Raw genomic sequence first — 19,684 nt, 5'->3', positions numbered from 1 at the left:
TCGAAGACTTGAGCTCCTTACAGTGCAGTTTGTTGCTTCGGCTGTTGAGTGGTTCTGGTCCATTCACATCTTTACTCTTTTCATTATCCTCAATGGGTCGGAAATGAGCCAAAGTTCTCATGAATCCACGGAAGTTTACCTGGTCCTCCCTGTTTGGGAACCATAATAAAGAGATGTCAATTACGGTGATTATTTCTTACGAATTCAATATATTGGCGAATTCAATATATTGGCAATCGTTTTAGCGAGAGTGGCCTGAAAGTCCATTTAACCAGGTCTCTTTCCATATGCATAGTACTTTAGGGCTCATAAAATTAGCGTCACCCCAACCCTGTGAGGTAGGTACTATTATTCCCACTTTATGAATGATTAACCAGTGTCAAAGTCACCTATCGAGTTTATTTGTATATCTTTTCCCAAAGAGGATTTTGAGTAGCTCCAGGGCTAGGCTATCAGGAAAGCCAGAACTTAGACTCACTGCTTCAGACTCTGCAGCAAACAGCAAAGTAGTCATTTTAACCCAATGACTCCCCAACCACTGCAGTCCCATACACCTAGTGGTATTTTAAGGTTTAGGCATATTATGGAAAAGTGCTTTTAAAATAAAGTTCATTTAGTTATAAAAGCAGTAAATACATTTCTGGAAATTTGAGGTAAAAAGTAGAAAGAAAAACCATTCCAAGTTCTACCACTCAATTACAACTATCATTAATATAGCTTCTTCCAGTAATTTTTCTACTCTTTTTGGGTAATTGTCAACACACTGCATGTGAAATTTTATCTTGCTTTTTAAAACTGTTAAGCTTTTAATGTTTGTAATCAGTAACACTTTGAAACATTTTAAATGTCTGCATAATAATTGTGTGGCTATATCATGATTTTATCATTCCCTCATAATTGGATAGATATCCCCTCCCCCATTTTTCATGATCATAGTATTCTGAAAGACCTCTTTGTATATAAAGCTTTTTTGGTACTTAACTTTAGATAAAATCTTTTTATTGAGCCATAGGCTAATCAATAATCCTATAAGAAATAATTCCAAAACGTGAATAAATGAAGAACGTTCTTTAATATTAAAACAGAATGTCTCATGAGACATACTCATTCATCTAAAGCAGTCATGGAAAGAACAGGTTGCCTGGTTCCTGTGGCTGCCTAAAAATAAACCCAGTCTTTGTGTGCCTTGCTTAATAGATCTGGTATGTTGGGTCTCTTTGTACTCAAAAGAATGACCTTTAGTTCTTCAGGGTAGCTATACTACTAATGGAGCAGTATCTTGTAAAAAACGTAATATCTGAGGAATCGGGTAATGTGGAGTAAGATTTGAGTCATGTGCCAGAACAAACAGGTTAATGAGTGCACATATTACTGGCATGACGTCTCTGAGAAAAGGTAACTAAATACCAATGTTCCACTTTCAAATCTCATTCTTTAAAAAAAAAAATATATATATATATATACCTGCATAAGACTAGACAACAAAAAACGCTGGAAGCCAAACTCCTTATCTGATTAGATAGAGCAAGAAGCAAGGGTGCAGCTTGCTAAGAGCTTAGCAGTGCAGCTCAGCGTGGGCCTCGGCTTCCTCGTGTACACCCGCCTATCGTGCTGAGCAGCAGATCCCGGGGTAGGACGGCAGGCGACAGGCGACACTGCCCACACAACAAAGGTGGTTTGGCCTTCCAATCATCAATGGCGACTGTGAGGGGGAAAAGCTGGCAAAATGACTCTACTGGGTTTACTTTTCATTGCAAAAGGTTTGAATACAAAGCACAGTTGTGAAAATTTTCTCTAGAGAAGGTTCAACGCTCCGTATGGGCTAAAAGAGGAAGTGAAAAATGGGAAGAATTCAGCACAAAACTCACACCTGAAACAAACAGGGCAGGCAGTTCAGGGAGAGAAACGGGGAAATGAGGAAGGGGAGGAGATTACTCCTGGTCAACCTCTGCAAAGAGCTCATCTCAGTCTGATTTGATTCCTGTCTTACACAAACGGGCTGCTAGTGTTTCTCCTCTGACTGTCGCTCAGATTTACTGAGTACCCTACTTCTCAACTTGCAAATTCTTTGGTCTCTATTCAGAATTCTAAAATTTCCTCTCCAGGCATTTTAGCTGAGTGTCCTCACTGACACTCAGTCTCATTGTTAAGAACTGGCAACCATAAACCTTTTCAAAGTCCTGTGGGTCATAAAGACAAGTCACAAGGAACCCGGAAGAGATTGTTCAAGAGATTACTTAAAAAAAGATTATATGATAAGCTTTATTCATGAAAAGGTACCTAATCAAATCAGTAAATATTTACTCAGTACTTTGAAGGCAGTGTATTAGCTAGTGAAGCTATCAAAAGCCTAGTCTTAGATTAGACAAACCCAAACCTATTTGAGAAAGTCTGCACGTGGTGGGGGGGCCCAAGGGGGGGGAGGGCGGGACCATATCCTTAGTTAATGTGGTAAAAAAAAAAAAAAATAAAGGCTGTGGAAATGTTCCAGATGAAAGGAGGCTAAAGAGACATGACAACTGACCCAGACTGGATCCTGTATTGGAGGGGGAGAAAGTGCTAGAAAGGACATTATTGGATGAACTGATTAAACTGGAATATGAATAATATATTAGAGTAAAATAGATAGTGGGGGAAACAGGTGAAGGTGGACAAAGGGCACAAACTTCCAGGTATAAGATGAATAAGCTCTGCCAATGTAATGGACAGCACACGGTTAACAGCACCATATTGTGTATCTGAAAGTTGCTAAGAGAGTAGATTATAAAAGTTCTCATCACAATACAAAAGTAACTATGTGAGGTGACGTATGTGTTAATTAACCTCATTGTGACAATCATTTTGCAATATAGACATATACAGAATCACACATATAGAACACACAATGTTCTCTGTCAATCATGTGCCAATAAAGCTGGAAAAAATATATTTTATATTACTAAAGCACTTGATAGGTACTATAATTGTAAATTACACACTGGATTTCAAAGACAATATGAAAAAATAGTGTAAAATATATTAATAATTTTAAAATACTGATTACATATTGAGTGATATTTTGGATATGTGGGGTTAAATAAAATACGTATTGCCAAAGCTAATTTAACTTGTTCATTTTTACTTTTTTAATGTGGCTACTAGAAAATTTATAACTATGTATGTGGCATGATTACATTTTTATTAACTAGGACTGAAAGAGACAGAGAGGACTCACAAATGAGGCAAAATGTTAACAGTATAATAACAGATGCATCTGGGTAAAAGATATACAAGTGATCTCGTATTATTTTCAATTTCTGCAACTCTTATAAATTTGAAATTATTTCAAAATAACAATTTTTAAAGAGTTTAGTTTTACATCAAAGATAAACAGAGATTAAAGACAGAATTTTGAAGATGGGCTCATATACCTGTTTGAAGTCTAAACAGGGAGGAGAGTAGAAGAGGAGATATTCTAGATATGATCAAGTTAGGGAGGCCTAATAGATTCAGGATCATGGCGTGAGATGACCCGATCAATATCATTCGTCCCGAGTAGCCTCAGAAAGTAGGCCCAACAACTATAGGGACTCACCCTTCTGGAAAGAAGGCATTAATGATCCGGTCCCCCAGTGGGTTGATGGCAAGTTCTGGAATCCGCTGGAAATCTTCCCGGCTGCCAAGAGAATTGTCCAGAGTTAGAGACCATTGGCCCTTAGCATGTATGAACTCCTTCAGTCATGCAAGAGTACAACCTAGCAAAGATATTATCTCCTGGAATTTACTTCTGTGGCAAATTATACAAAATAACTGCAAAGAATAGCACTTTAATACCTGCCAAGTGTTTCTTGCACCAACTCAGAAGTAGAAGCCAGATTTGACTATGCCACATTCCAGTGAATTCAGCACACAGGTTATGTCAATAAACCACCGAGAGCAAATACTCAGTTGTTCCCGTAAATGATTCCTTGAACATTACCATTTTGTAATTAGTTATCAAGTTTGGAGAATGAACAACAAATGCAAAGTATCAAACACTACAAAGCTTGAATATGGGAGCAAAAATTCAAAGTGGCCTCTGTACTGAGACCTACAGCACCTATGAAATGAAAGGAACTCTTAGGTGATATTTACATTCAAAGAAAGAATAAAATGTGACAACTAAGTGACTTCCATACTTCCTTGCTCTGATTCTGGCTTTTTCCTCCATTGTCTCCTACAGACTAGAACTAGAGAAGTATTTAACCCTCGCACATGGCAAGAGCAGTCATCTTCTCACAACTTCGAAGTGATGTTGAAGTGAAATTACCGTTCACTGTATGTATACATGTGCCACTCTGTTTATACACATGACCTCACTTCTTCATGCCAACATTTTATCTATACCCTTTCAGAGCTGAGGACATCGAGAGTCAGTGAGACGAAGCAACTTGCCCAGTGCTACAAAGCTAGTAAGTAGCAGAACTGTGATTTAAATCTAAGGCTATAAGTCAAAGCACATGTTCTTTTTTCCTAAAACCCACATTTCTTTCCTATATTAAACTTTTTGAAAGGAAGATGTTCTCCCAAAAAGTGTTCAACAAGTGTTTTTTAAAAAACAAATTGGTTGATATTCTGTGCCATGAGTATAAAGGTGTCTACAACGTAACTGCGGTGCACTCTTCAAAAATACCAATGTCATGAAGGACAGAGAAAGGCTGATGATTGTTCCAGATCAAAGGGGACTAAAGAGACATACAACTAGACTCAATGCATGATCTAGACTAGGGGAGAAAATGCTATGAAGGACATTACTGAGCCAACAGGTAAAAATGAAAAAGACCATTTTGAATATGGAATATTATATAACAGTACTGTATCGAAATGCTGAATTTCTTGATTTTGATAGGCGAATGCCCTTGTTGTAGGAAATACATACTGAAGTATGTGGCAAAATGTTAACAACGGGTAAACCTGGGTATCAAGTATGTGAAAGAATATAAATTCAAATAAATCTTGATTCCTCCCGTCAAGAAGGTTACTAACAGAAGAGATAAAACTTACTCTTCCACCCTCTTCGTACTAAATACTAATGTTCCTATTTACCCAGAGGCCCTTAACATTCTGTTCTTCTTATGGTTTAACAATTACACCGTGTGTAATTAACTAACAAGCTCATCTCCACCACATCCGGTGCTGACACAGGTAGAAACTAATCTAGGGGACTGAGCACAAAGCCCTGGAATAGTGACTCTGGATTCTAATCTTCCTTGATCACTTAGGGTGATCACTTTAACAGGGTTGCTTAAGATGATCTATACTCTGGCAATTAAAGGGTGGAGGGTGGAAGATGAGGGTAAGGGGGATCAAATATATGGTGATGGAAGGATAACTGACTCTGGGTGGTGAACACACAATGGGATTTATAGATGATGTAATACAGAATTGTACACCTGAAATCTATGTAATTTTACTAACAATTGTCACCCCAATAAATTTAAAAAAAAAAGAAATTACTGAGATCCTGATTATTTAATTCAACAAACATGTACAAAGCTAAAATGTAGCTCCTCTTGTTTGACAGGGTTTAAGAAATAATAACTGCTCCCTTTTACATGAAGATTAAGGCTGATATGAATTGCACAGCCACATATCTCAGTTTAATGTCTAACAAGCTTAAGTAATTTTAGCTGAGAAAAAGCACAGTTTAGAGGGGGTGGGGGGAGGGGTATCACAGTTTAAATACCAGGTCTAGTATCAAGTGGCAAGTGCATAACCTAGCCTAAGTTCCTTCAGTCTCAATAAGGAATCTAGTCTCGGACTTCCAGTGTCAATAAGGACCTAAACCCCGTCCTTGGACACTTTTAAGCTCTAGTCTTGGAAGTTAGATTGTATATACAGTGTGGTTCCTGACTTCTAACGCTATAAATTAGATCAGCACAGAGGATATTTAAACACAAAACCCCATCTTTGTATTCAAATGTTGACCAGGCTCCTCTCGACCTGACCTACAAAGGACCATTTCAAGACCCCTTACAGGACCCAGCTGCCTTTTCAGAACGACCAATTTCCATGGCAGTGGCATATTTCACCCAAAATAATGGCATCTGCAGAAAGTAAGATTTGTGAGGTTACACAATACATTTACATTCTATGAAATACCAATCTGAAGAGATGATCCCTGTAAGAGAATCTACAGGGAAACAGCAAATCAACTTGGCCACCAGTGTTTACAACACTCCCCTCTTGAAGATGCCCAATTCATTTGAACATATTAAAGATACTGGGAAATTCCATAATGAAGAAACCAGCTTAACTTTGTTTACCACGCTTTCATGAAGTTTAGTTGATAACTTGTTTCTTTCTTCTTTTTAACACAACCCTTACTGGTAGACCAAGGAACTAGTGGTTCTATAAAACACACTTTGGGGCGAATCTCTGAAAGCACTTTGCAGAAGCTCCATTTCTAACCAAAGTCTTCCACAGTTTCCGCTGCATGTTCCCACTGGGACTGACAATACACAGGAATACAGAATGCTTTGGACAATACATTATAGCCTCTCACTCTGCAGAATTTGGCTTTGGGCCCAAGAGATGGAGCATCTTGAAAAAGGAAAGTGAAGAAAATGTAGAAGGGAAAAACACTTCTCCTTATTACCTTCTTAAGAAAGTGGAAACGGCTCCAAGTAACAAAAGATTGGAGACCACTTGTATTGGGCTGAGACCCTGATAAGTTCTGGAAAGGTCAAGACAGGCGTTGAGCTGAGTTTGGCAGTAAGAGGCTGGGGAGACTAAATGCTCTGTACTAACAGAAAAATCTGAGTTAGCGCGTAAGCTTTAAGGCTGGAGGGAGTAGAAGAGAAAATGAGGCTGGGAAAAGGGAAGACAATCTAAAAAGATGGCCAAAGGCTGAGATGGCTATTGTCAGGAGGCACACCAGTGCGAAATCCCTGATAGTGGGTGGGTCCAACAAAATGATTTTACATATATATGCTACCTGTTTACTATGTAGTACAATGAGATAATTTCTTCCTGTACTCAAGGTGGCCTGGGGCTTCGCCCGTATTTTAATCCACACCATGATGGAGATCAAAGAACAGATTTAAGACCTAGTTCTTTATAAAGCTGAGTACAAAAAAATCAGTTAGATCCAGGTAACCATGAAATCAAAAATTACCCCATCACTTTCTACCACCTCTTCTCCCACCAAGAATTTGTAGAAACCAGCACTGAGAACAGTGCATAGTACAACACAGGTACTCATTAAACACCTGTCAAATAAGTGACTTAATTCACTGGCTTTCCACAGTGTGAAATGGGGCTTTAGGGGTTGAGCAAATTTTACCTAGATTTTTAAGGAACAGGTAACATTAGCTGACACCTGGAAAGTTTTCACCCCTTTCTTAGGAGAAACAGTTCCTTTTACAAAAGCTTTTCCATTGTTCTCCAGCAAACAGTCAAAGTGATTAAAACACACACATTGACAAATCACTCACATTCTACAAAAGAAATGGACTCACAACAATTTGGAATCTGTATCTTTACTTAGTGGTTAAATGTGACTTTAAGAGGAAGATGTAATCCCAAACTCAAGTAAATTATTTAAGTATTGGAGCTAAAAGGGAAAAAAGGAAAGATTTCTAGTCTGATATATTTTTCAAGTGTAAATTTACATAGTCTCTTCATCAGATGATGCTAGGACAGGTGGATATCCACAGGCAAAAAAATAAAGTTTGACTCTCACCTCACACTATATATGTATACATGTATATATATATACATTTTGTAAATATATACAAAAATACGTATTTTGTGTGTGTGTGTGTGTGTGTGTGTGTGTATCTCAAAATGAATCAAAGACCAAAATATAAGAGCTAAAACTATAAAATTATTAGAAGAAAACTCAAGGGGAAATCTTCATGACCTAGGATATGGCAATGGTTTCTTAGATATGCCACCCAAAGCACATGCACCAAAAGCAAAATCACATAAATTGGACTTCATAAAAATTTAAAACTTTAGTGCTTCAAAGAACACTATAGAGAGTGAAAAGACAATCCACAGAATAGGAGAAAATATTTGGAAATCATATATCTGAAAAGGGTCTAATATCTAGAATATAAAAAGAACTTTTGCAGTTCAACAACAAAAAGATAAACAATCCAATTAAAAAATAGACAAAGGACGTGAATAGGCATTGCTCCAAAGGACATTTACAAATGATCAACCAGCACATGAAAAGGTTTCAAATATATGGTGACGGAAGAACTGACTCTGGGTGGTGAACACACAATGGGATTTATAGATGATGTAATACAGAATTGTACACCTGAAATCTATGTAATTTTACTAACAATTGTCACCCCAATAAATTTTAAAAAACAAAAAAAGAAAAGGTGCTCAACTTCATAAGTCACTAGAGAAATGCAAATCAAAACCATAAAGAGTTACCAGTCACATCCGCCAGGATAGTTAAAATCAAGACAGAGTGTTGGTGAGGATATGGAGAAGTCTGAACCCTCATATATGGCTGGTGGGAATGTAAAATGGTGCAGCTTCTTCAGAGACCAGTCTGGTGCTTCCTCAGTTAATTAAGAATAAAATTACCATAGACCCAAATCAGATATATATCCAAGAGAATTAAAATGTCCACACAAAAATGTTCGTAGCAGCACTATTCATAACAGCCTAAAGGTATAAACAACCCAAACGTCCACCAACTGATGAATGGATAAACAAATTGTGGCACATACACATAATGGAATACCCCTATTATTCAGCCAAAAAAGGTACAGCATGTATACCATGATACATACTATAACATGGGAGAACCTTGAAAACATGTTAAATGAAAGAAGTCAGTCACAAAAGGCCACATATGTATGATTCCATTTATACGAAATGTCCAGAGAGATGAGGAAAGTAGATTAGTGGTTGTCGGGGCAATCACTAAGGAGGAACAGGAAATGACTGCTTAATGGGTAAAGGGTTTCCATCTGTGATGAAAGTGTTCTGGAAGTAGACAGTGGTTATGGTTACACAATGTTGTGAATACACTTAATGCTAGTGGATTGTACACTTTAAAACAGTAAATTTTAGGTTATGTGTATTTTGCCTCAATCAGAAAAAAAAAAGAAGAAAAGCACCTCGTGTGGTCCTTGCACATGGTAGATACTCCACAGTCGCTGATTTTAATGACTGTGCAGCACGATTTTGGTCCCTCCCAGCTTCCAATGACCACAGAATTTGCCCTGAACAAACACGGCCCTATGGATTTACCAGCATCCTCTAGCTCTTCTGCCTGAGGATTATGCATAAAGACATAGCAACTGTGTTCCTTCCCCGCTTCTGCTACATCCCACAGCTGTACTAGAAGCCTTCAAAGAAGTTCTCAGCGGCCTCCTGCCCGCCACCAGAAAGGCAGGCAGCTTCATTCTATACCAGTCAATCAAAGCTGAGGAGCAATAGTCACAAAAGGCTGTTACTGAGAGTTAGGTTGGGAGGGAGTCAGGAATTATTTCATTTGACTATGATTAAGACAATTATAAATATGAAATTATAGCATTACACTACTCTGAAATCACATGCTTACTCTAGACCAGTGGTACTTTGGACATTCAGGGCAGAAAAGTCTTTGTTGTGGGAGGATGTCCTGTGCATTGTGGGACGGTTAGCAGCATTTGTGGCCTCTACCTACTAGACAAGGGTAGCATTCCCCAATCAGGACAGTCAAAAATGTCTCTGGAAACGGCCCTCAGTTGAGAACCACTGCGCTGGACTAAAATATTGAATATCTTCTCTAACATTAATAGACGTAAAGTGATGTACCCTAGGGTTACGGGTTGTGTTGGAAAATGAGAAGAGAGAGGACAAAACAACCTGACTACCTTGCATTGTTACAGGTCAAAAGCTAATATGTTTGGGAAAGGGCTGTGGGAAAACTCAAGAAGAGAGAGCTGAAATCTCAAAAGTATGTTGTAAGGACCAGAACAATGGCCACCCAAAGTAAGGGGAACTTTGCAAAGCAGCAAGCACCGACTGATAAATGTAATGCTGCTGTTCTGCTTATTTAACTACCTTTTGGATCAATGATGCTCAAAGACCAGTGAAGAAAGGGTCCCTGCTCTCCGCATGCTGGATGCCTACCATGCCTGCTCTTGGGATAAAGGCAGCTATTCAGACACTGACAGAAAATATGGAAACGAACTGCCTACCTGAGAGTCCCGTTCTCTCCTTTGTCCAGGCTGGTAAACCGACTGTAGAGGCGGGTGATCTGACTGTGGGAAACTAAAGAACACAAAATTAGTCCCAGTTGGAGCAGTTGCCCTCCATTCAAACTGAACCCCCTGTGGCCCTTCGGAAGCCAGCTGTCTTTCTGGTCCAAGCCTGCCATTAAATGCTTCACAGTGAGCAAAATGGGGAGATGTCTCCACTCTAACTCATCTCTAGAATGAAAGCAGAAAATTTAAAGCTAAAGAATGAAAGGAATTAGAAAATAAACTAAATGAAGAGCAATCAAAATTGACTAGTAAAGTCTAGGCTTACTTAAGAGTATATGTTAAGTGTCAGGTGGCTGAGATTTAACAACACAAAGCCAATTTTAGTTTAAAAGGAAACTGTGAAACTCACCTTTCAGTGCCCTGACCTAAAGGTTATAAAAATGCATTAAATGTTTTTGATTAAAAACATACTTATTAATCATTTTGCTGTTTCAGGCTGGCACTGCTGGGTAGGTAACTTGTACTGAATTTAAGATTGGGGCACATACGGGGGTGGCCGGTCAGCTCCGTTGGTTAGAGCGTGGCGCTGAACATTGGGGTACGTCAGATTCTATTTTTAAAATCTGATTTAGTATTAGTGCTTTATATTTTCCCTCAGTACTGACCTTTCCCTCAGTAAAAGATCACCACAGGTTTGGGTCAGCCTCTTTTCTGTGACTACAGGAGCTCCACTGAGTTCTCAGTAAAGGAAGGGGCTCCAAGAAAGTAAATTAGGCAAATTGTACAATGTTATGTTACCAGATGACACCTAGAAGGAAGCTGCTCTGCTAGTTTGGGGTTAACTCAGGCACCAGCTGAGAATTAAAATGAGGTAATAACTACAGGTACACAATAAAACTTTGAAAAACACAAAAAAGGAATTTCTGGGAAATAGTTTAGTCTCTAGGATGACTAGAGGTAGAAGGGAAAAAACAGTTATCAAAGGAGAAGAGACAACAGCTCAAAAAGGGTGTGGCAAGGGAGGACTTTGTCCCAGGCTGTACCTTCAGGGGTTTACAGGGGTGACTGAAGAAGTTATAATAGTTGTCATCCTCTCCCAGCTCAAGAAACAAAACTCTCCCTGTGGTTTTAGGAACAACGGGACAAAGCCAACAGGGGCTCAGCATGAGCAGCAGAAAGCAAGCGGCCCAGATCAAGGCTGAGAGGACACACTAGGTGCAGCTGTGGATGCTTTTGGGTCAGGTTTCACCCCAAGCCGGGCTCCGTTCTGTACTAGCTCTCTAAGGAGAGCAGAGGAGGAATCATTCCCAGCCAGGGCAGAGCCAGCAGGGGTCCAGGCACTGAGGAAGCCCTGTGGCCCTTTCTGCCGGCCAGGCAGGTGTGAATGCTCAGTACAAAGAGTACACTCCTGGGACGGTCAGGTGGACGACCGATTCCATTCAAGGCACCAGTGCTTGCCCGTAGGGGTGAGTGAATGGGGCTGTGGAGGGAACTCACCGAGTCCCCGAGAGCAAAGTGGCGAAGTGTCTGGCACACGGCGAGCACTTTGGGTTAGCTATTAGCATCCTCATCCTTACACCAGGAGCCTGAGGGTACAGTTTTCCCGCTACACTCATTAATCTGCACCTTTCTTCTAACTCTGCCAGCCACAGCCCTGTCTTCTGGAATGTGACCAGTTTACTCTGGCAATGGCCTTGGGCTTCAAAGGCTACTCTAGAACTCAAGTTCCCTTTAGTTTCACAGGAAAAAAAAAAAGTCAGTTAATGAATGACTAACTTTCTCAAAAGATTTTTTTGAAAAACCAAAATTTGTTCACAATCTCATTATCACTGTTTTCATTTCTTTGTATACCACCTAATATCAGTCACGTGTCCACTTAACATAGTTGTAATAGCTTACTTTTCATTTAAGTCATCATTTTTCTATATTGCTTTAGAGTCCTTTTTAATAACTACATAATATTTAGTCCACTGAATCAGTTTTTAGCAGAGTATTACATATTTCAGATTACTTTTCTTTAACCAGGAACACATTCAAATTGAAAAGTCTCCCTAACAACCGAGTTCCCCAGTCTCCCTTGCCAGAGGCAAACACTATTACCAATTTCTTTTGCATCCTTCTGAAAATTCCATGTGTATATAGAAGCATGTACAGCGATTTATACAATTTTAAAATGGAAAGGAATGTCCAACCCCTTCAACTAACAAATGAGCCATCAGACACCTTTCGGATCTAGATCCTCATCTGAAAGAACTAAGCACTGAAACCTCTTATAGCATGATTTTTTAAAATTCCCTTCATAAGTACCGGTAAAGCATTACAGCCCACATTTTAGGAAAAAAGACCAATTTATGGCTGCCTGAGTTCAGAATTTATCAATATGTTACAAATAAATAAGTAGCCAAATAACCACAAAACTGCTATCTTCGAGGACAAACTGGGCTATGTGGAAATCAGTGGAGAAATGTACAACCAAATGACAACTTTTAACAACTCAATATGGTTGCATCTCAATCTAGCTCCTAAATTTCAGAACTAATGATATGATATTGTTACAAAGAACTGTCGAAGAAGAAGGGGGGAGAGAGGATGGAAGGAGGGAGGGAGAAGAAAAACAAGATTTAAAGCTTTAATTTAGGCGCTAAATCCACCATGACCAAGAATATAAAGTAATGTTCAAGGCAGAGAGCTCAGAGCAACTTCAAGGAGCAGAAAGGCATTGGAAAGGCCACAAATGAAAGCAGGGCAAGTTTCCAGTAAACTATTCTCACCAGAAGGCACTAAGCTAGCAGGACAGGTGCCCCAAACCTTCAAAGGAAGTCTCAAGAGTTGACAGTTACTCTCAGAAAAGGCTGTACACATGGACCTCTCTTTTTTTTTTTTTAAAAAGATTTTATTGGGGAAGGGGAACAGGACTTTATTACGGAACAGTGCGTACTTCCAGGACTTTTTTTTTCCCCAAGTCAAGTTGTCCTTTCAATCTTAGTTGTGGAGGGCGCAGCTCAGCTCCAGGTCCAGTTGCCGTTGCTAGTTGCAGGGGGCACAGCCCACCATCACTTGCAGGAGTCGAACTGGCAACCTTGTGGTTGAGAGGATGCGCTCCAACCAACTGAGCCATCCGGGAGCTCAGCAGCTCAGCTCAAGGGGCCGTGTTCAATCTTAGTTGCAGGGGGCGGAGCCCACCATCCCTTGCGGGACTCAAGGAATTGAACTGGCAACCTTGTGGTTAAGAGAGAGCCCACTGGCCCATGTGGGAATCGAACCGGCAGCCTTCGGAGTTAGGAGCATGGAGCTCTAACCGCCTGAGCCACCGGGCCGGCTCCACATGGGCCTCTCTTGAATGAAGCTGTATTTTTCTCCCTTGATGGGCAAGTAATTATTATATAGTTGAAAGATTACTTAGAAAATCTTGCAAATCTTCCTCACTACAAACCTTTCCATCAGCACTGCCTTGAGCTCAGAGGAGGGAGGCTTTTCTGAGAAGCGCTAAGCATGAAGGAGAAAGGGCAGAGGGAAAATTAAAAATGAAGAGGGAGGGAAAAAAAAGTTATTTTGCCTTTGCCTTTATCCTGTATCTTAATGCAGAACAGACCTACATACCAAGCACACAAGTGCAACCGAAGGTAATACAACCACACAAAAACTTCACTTCTTTAAAACGACAACCTTTTCTCTTTTTCCTTGATTCAAACTGGCCTTGGCTAGTCTAATCGCACCATGACTCACTGGTTTCTTTCTGTTCCTTATCCTTCCACCTTTGCACACACTGCCTGACCACTCCCTTAATTCTTTAGCCCTTAGGACATCAGATTCTGCTCCGCATCAAACAGTTTTAGGAACAAAGCCTCAGGTCCACTGTCCACAGAAAGAGTTTCAGTCAACTGAAAGTTGTGTTTCAGCTCCAGACCCATGAAGGCAGAACGACCCACAACGCCGTAACCGACATCAGGACTTACTTGATGCAATGGTCAACTCACTACCTCCTACCCGAGCCCCACCCACTCAGGAGATCCCAGGACCCCAACTCCCTTGGCCGACCATGACTGATGATCTCTCCCCTATATGAACTGTCTCCTAGAAACCACTGGGGAGCCAGGTCTTTGAACGTCAGCACACTTGTGTCTCTGGGCTCGATGCCACTTCCTTTACTTTCTTTGCAACATACTCCGGTTTGTCTTACTGGGTTTTGATGCGCGCAGGCAAATGCACCCCTTGAGTCTGGTAACAGTAACTCTAGATAAAAGATTAAGATGATGAAGCCTATACTCCTAACCATCCCTCCTGCACACTCCACACCCTAACATTTTCTGTGTTGTCCTTGACAAGAGGACTTCAAGAGTTGGCCTACCTACTCTCTTAGGGAAACTATAGATTAAAAGAAACTTAAAAGACATTAAAAAAAAAAAAACTACCTTCTTACAATTGCAGAGATTTGAATATGGACTTAATGGTAGACATTATACTAGAATTATTGTCAACTTTCTTAGATGTGATAATAATACTGTGGTTATGTGGGGGGGGGGAATCCCTCTTCTCAGGAGATACATGCTGAAGTATTTAGATATCTGCAATTTTCAACTGGTTCATCAAAAAATATATATAGATAGCAAAACGTTAACAACAGATGTGTTATAGATGTTTATTATACTATTTTAACTTCTCTGTATATTTGAAATTTTTCATCATAAGTTGGGGGGAAGAGAGGGAAGTACAGAGCTTTACAAATTACTTAACCCCAAACCCGCTAAAAATGTTAGTTATATGTTCATGTCCATTGCAATAGGAGCTAGAAGTCCTACTTACTGCATGGCAGGTGAGGGCCATGAAGGGGCCCTGAATTTTGGCCTGAAGTGGAACTTCTACTTACACTGTAGCCCCAGAAATTATTCTCAAGCAACTGACTTTGCCAGGCTGTGTTCTTTGTTGCAATTGTACAGAAACCCACTTTACCGTGTTTCTCCGTAAATAAGACCTAGCCGGACCATAAGCTCTAATGCATAGTATGAGACCGGGTCTTATATTAATTTTTGCTCCAAAAGACACATTAGAGCTGATGGTCCAGCTAGGTCTTATTTTGGGGAAACATGGTAGTTCTTTCATCACTACATCCATCAAACAAAACCTCACCAGCCTGTGAAACTTATTTCTAAACCTGTTCAGCACCCTCCTCATACCAAATGACACCAGTAGCTAGACACTAAAAATAAATGTATCTGCATTCATTACTATTCAGTTGGCATGAATTGTTTTTCACAGATTAAGTGGCTATTTTTTTAAAGGTTTTAAGTAATTCACAGCCAGATTATTACTGAATTACTTATTATTATTAATCTCCACCCTTAGTTCACTTAATAATAATTAATAATTAATAAATAATAATTAAGTGAACTAAGGGTGGAGATTACAGAAACTTCTGAGATACTTGTGACCTTCCCCCAATGACAATTTTTATTCAAATGAGTTTTAATTTATAGAAATGCTAAAGTGTGCAAGAATTAGCTAACAGAACAAAGACAATATAGCAAATGTTTTATGCCAACACAAAATGTTATTAGTTTTTTTAAACTATTAGTAACAACAGGATTTCTAATCCTTTAAAAGTTCTATTGCCTTAGAATTGGAAAAACAGCATCTGTACTCGATTCCTAATCCAATGCCCCCTGAAAACAGGAAAAGTATGAAATGCTGTCACCTCCCTAATTACATAGACCTAGAGATAGTTTTTATAACTAGCACATGCAAACGGTATTTTCCCAATAAGATGATTGTTATTTATGGTTCAAAATAGGGCGGCCAGTTAGCTCAGCTGGTTAGAGCGTGGTGCTAGTAACACCAAGATTGCCAGTTCGATCCCCACATGGCCCACTGTGAGCTGCATCCTCTTTAAAAATAAACAAAAACAAACAAACAAAAAAAACTCCCACCTGGTTCAAAATAAATGTTAACATTTACCTGGCACCACATACCAAGCACTGTTCTAAGGAGTTTACATAATTTACCTCATTTAATCCCTGTAAGAATCCTATGAAGTGCAGACTATTATTACCATTTATAGATGAAACTGAGGCTTATAGGTAATTATTACTTAGAGTTTCTTTCCTAGAATCACTTAGATACTAAATTTCAAATACTGGCTAAATTAGTGATACATGAATTCTAATCAATTTAGACTTATGAAAAATGTTGAAATATAATCATTAATTGCAATGCAAAGCTTTTATATTGAACATAAAGTCAATTTTCCTCAATTATGCTACATTTTCTTACTGGCAAAGGTAACAGCGAAATGTCTTAGACTTGTTCTTAACTTGAAGTACTTCTGATTGATAGTTCCCCGAACTCTTAGTAAAACAAGAAACAGATGAAAATAGGGCAAATTCCACCTCTTTACCCCACCCTCAGGCATCTGTTGTTTTCATTCTTCTAAACTTTTTGCATCACGCTAAAATTACAACTTTAAAAATCAGCTCTACAATAATATTGCAATAACTATGTATGGTGTCAGATAGATGGGTACTGGACTTATTGGGGTGATCACTTTGTAAGTTATATAAATGTCTCACCACTATGTTGCACACCTGAAACTAATATAATATTGTATGTCAACTATAATTGAAATATTTAAAAAATAAGATAAAATAAAAATCAACTTTGCTAATGGGCACTAACAGGATAAACTGATGGCTCAACTCCCAGGGCGGAGGAATGACTGACAGTATGGGGGGAGGGGAGAACGCTCCTGGAAGCCACCCCAAAATGCCCGAAGTTAATTTATCCAAATGTAACCCATTCACGCATCAAGGCCCAGTTCCTGTCCTCCATAAGGCCAGCAGCACAAGGACTGTCTCCCCTGAGTTCTGCAGGTGGGTGCCACACAATTTCAGTTACCTTCCATTGTGATGCTAATCCCAACACTTGTGGGCTTTCTCCACGACCAGGTGGTGGACATTTTTTGTCACCACCTGCTTTGAGTACCTAGCACAGTGCTGAATACACATTGCAAAAATTCAATAAGCTTGTTTCATTAGGCTTTCTGGCTCAATACATACATTTGCATTGGTTGTGGTTAAGAATCTCCCTTAGCTTGCTTTACTTTTTGCCAACTAGAAAAACAGCTCTTCCAGGAGTACTTAGTTCTGTGTCCACAAGTCACAAGATAAAATAACCAACAGTACTATAGCAATCCACGCCCTTTTCATTTGGTCCAATGTATTAGGTTGGTGAAAAGTATTGCAGTTTTTGCAATTGTTTGTAACCTTTTAAACCTCAATTACTTTTGCACCAACCTAATAAACAAATCAGAATGGGATTACTGCTCCCTTCATCTTGAGGCAAAAATAGCTTTTTCCCATCCTCACTATGGTTTACACTTCCTCATTAATGTGACTTTTTATTTTAAGCACAAATGCCTTAACTCTAGTGTTACCTTAGACCTAATGTAGTTCTTATATTTAGAAGTACAGCCAGGGGTCATGGCCACAAAATGTAATAAAATGCTTGCTGAATCCAAAGTGCCTACATTTCCACTCTTGAAATTAGAGTGTCAAAAATAAACCATGAGGTCAAGTGGCCAAACAGGTACTGCACATTACAAACAGCTAACTACTTTCTGTTATTCATCCAAAATCATGAAAAGGACTGCATTGGTAGAGGGTGAGCGCATCACTGTTAAAGGTCTTTATGGAGAGGTTAAATGGCTATATACCGTGTTTCCCCGAAAATAAGACTGGGTCTTATATTAATTTTTGCTCCAAAAGACCTATTAGGGCTTACGTTCAGGGGACGTCATCCTGAAAATCCATGCTAGGCTTATTTTCCGGTTAGTTCTTATTTTCGGGGAAACACGGTATTAGGGGATGCTGAAAGCAGTAAAGCACTCTGACAAGTACTGAGACTAGATAACATCCCTTCCGACTTGAAGGTTCTAGAAAATTGAATTTGTCAGAAAGCACAGGAGAGCATTTAATTTATCTCAGGCCATCAATGCCTGAGTAACTCTGTAGGTCCCCCAGCATCCTTCACTTATTATCTGCATATAAGCCACTGCGTTACTTACTGGTCACCTCATTATCAAAGATTGCTATCATTTAGAGACAAATCTCAGATGCTTACATAACTCGTGGAAAATACAAGAGTCACAATGGATTATTAAGAAGAGAAAATACTGTATGCATTATCAAGGGCTATACAAATGTATGTGACGGTGTTCACAGAACTTCTGAATTCTTAAAGCCCTATTACCCCTTTGTTCAGGTTAATGAGGAAGAGAATCAGTTCCTAGTACAAATTCACACAGATTTTTGGAGCACATCCAATTTCCATAGCGACCGCATAAAGTACACCAGCACAGGAAAAATCAATATATCGGAAATTGGCATCCTCACTGCAAGTAAAAACTAGTGGTCACAGCATCCATGCCTTTTCTCTACAAGTTCAGAAGTCTTACACTCTCAGACCCGATTCCTTAAAGGTCTCCAAAGTCTTACTATACTATCTTGCTTTCTGTGTCTATTTCCCCAGTTGTGGCAAGAATTTGTGATTTCCCACAGATGTCAGTGGTTAAGTCCTTGCCCAGAAACGTCACAGTAACGGATCATGTTTTCTACAGGTCCATCCAGAGTTCCCGAGTTTGAGCATCGTGAGAAGAAAGGTAAAGGAAAGGAGTTCGGGGGTTTTCGTGAGCAGGGGGAGAAAAGGATGGTGTCTGCGTTCTACGGGTGGTCGCAACTCCCGCCTTTGGGGCGACGGACAGCCCCCCCAACAGTCAGAACCCCTGTCCGGGTAGCTGTAGCTGGAAGAACAGGTCGTCCAACCCTCGGCCTCGAAGCTAAAGAGCTGGAGGCTGCCCAGGACCCCCGCAACCTCCGGGTACCGCAGCTCCAGACCTCAGCGCCAGCCGCCCTCGGTCCTGAAGCCAGCCGGAGGAGCCCGGCCGAGTTCCCACCCTCCTCCCCGAACTCACAGCCAGTCTCCTTCTTGATCTCCTCGAGCTCTTCGTCCCGCAGTAACGTGGAGGCCCGAGACCCCATCACCGAGCCGGAAGCTCCTCCGGGAGCGGGGCGCCAGAAGCGACGGCGGCGACAGGAGGGAGGGAAGAGAGGAAGGACCAGGGGTCAAGAAGGAAGAGGGCAGCGTTACCACTGCGGACCGGGGAAGGAACCCAGGGCTAGTGCGCGGAGGAGGGCGGCCCGGCAGGCGGCCAATCAGAAGCGAGGCTGCGCCCGGCGCAGCAGCAGACGTCGGCGCTCGCAGCCCCAGCCCTGAATGAATCAGCCCAGTGCCAGGTGGAGTCTCGCTAAAGACGGACCACGCCCCCGGAACCGTGATGCAACCGGTCTTAAAAGGGCAATGCCACTCTGGCCCTGGTGAACGCAGTTAAAAGGGCAACGCCAGTGACTCACTGTTTTCATAACAAGTTAACCTGCGGCAGGCAGCGTCGCCGAGCAGTTTCTCACAGAACTCACACTAGAAATCCCACCCTATGGGCGGCACGGCTTGCTCAGAGA

The 19,684-nt window shown here is 40.5% G+C and overlaps 1 protein-coding gene across 1 annotated transcript in view; it reads right to left on the bottom strand.

The window, feature by feature from the left end:
• Nucleotides 1-19,668, bottom strand: part of CHP1 (calcineurin like EF-hand protein 1) — a 34,607-nt gene extending 14,939 nt beyond the window's left edge. Inside the window, exons 1-4 of the mRNA XM_019725455.3 lie at nt 19,141-19,668; nt 10,173-10,245; nt 3,575-3,655; nt 22-149 (exon numbers count right to left, since the gene is read on the bottom strand). Of these exons, the coding sequence (XP_019581014.1) occupies nt 22-149; nt 3,575-3,655; nt 10,173-10,245; nt 19,141-19,207 (349 nt within the window). The 5' untranslated portion in view covers nt 19,208-19,668. The remainder of the gene's footprint in view (nt 1-21; nt 150-3,574; nt 3,656-10,172; nt 10,246-19,140) is intronic.
• Between the last annotated feature and the right edge of the window lie 16 nt (nt 19,669-19,684).

Source organism: Rhinolophus sinicus, chromosome 3 (assembly GCF_057876585.1).
Source record: "Rhinolophus sinicus isolate RSI-liver-muscle chromosome 3, RSI-T2T, whole genome shotgun sequence".
Lineage (NCBI taxonomy): Eukaryota > Metazoa > Chordata > Mammalia > Chiroptera > Rhinolophidae > Rhinolophus > Rhinolophus sinicus.
Note: the sequence above shows the minus strand (reverse complement) of the source record. Positions and strands in the feature narration are given on the sequence as shown.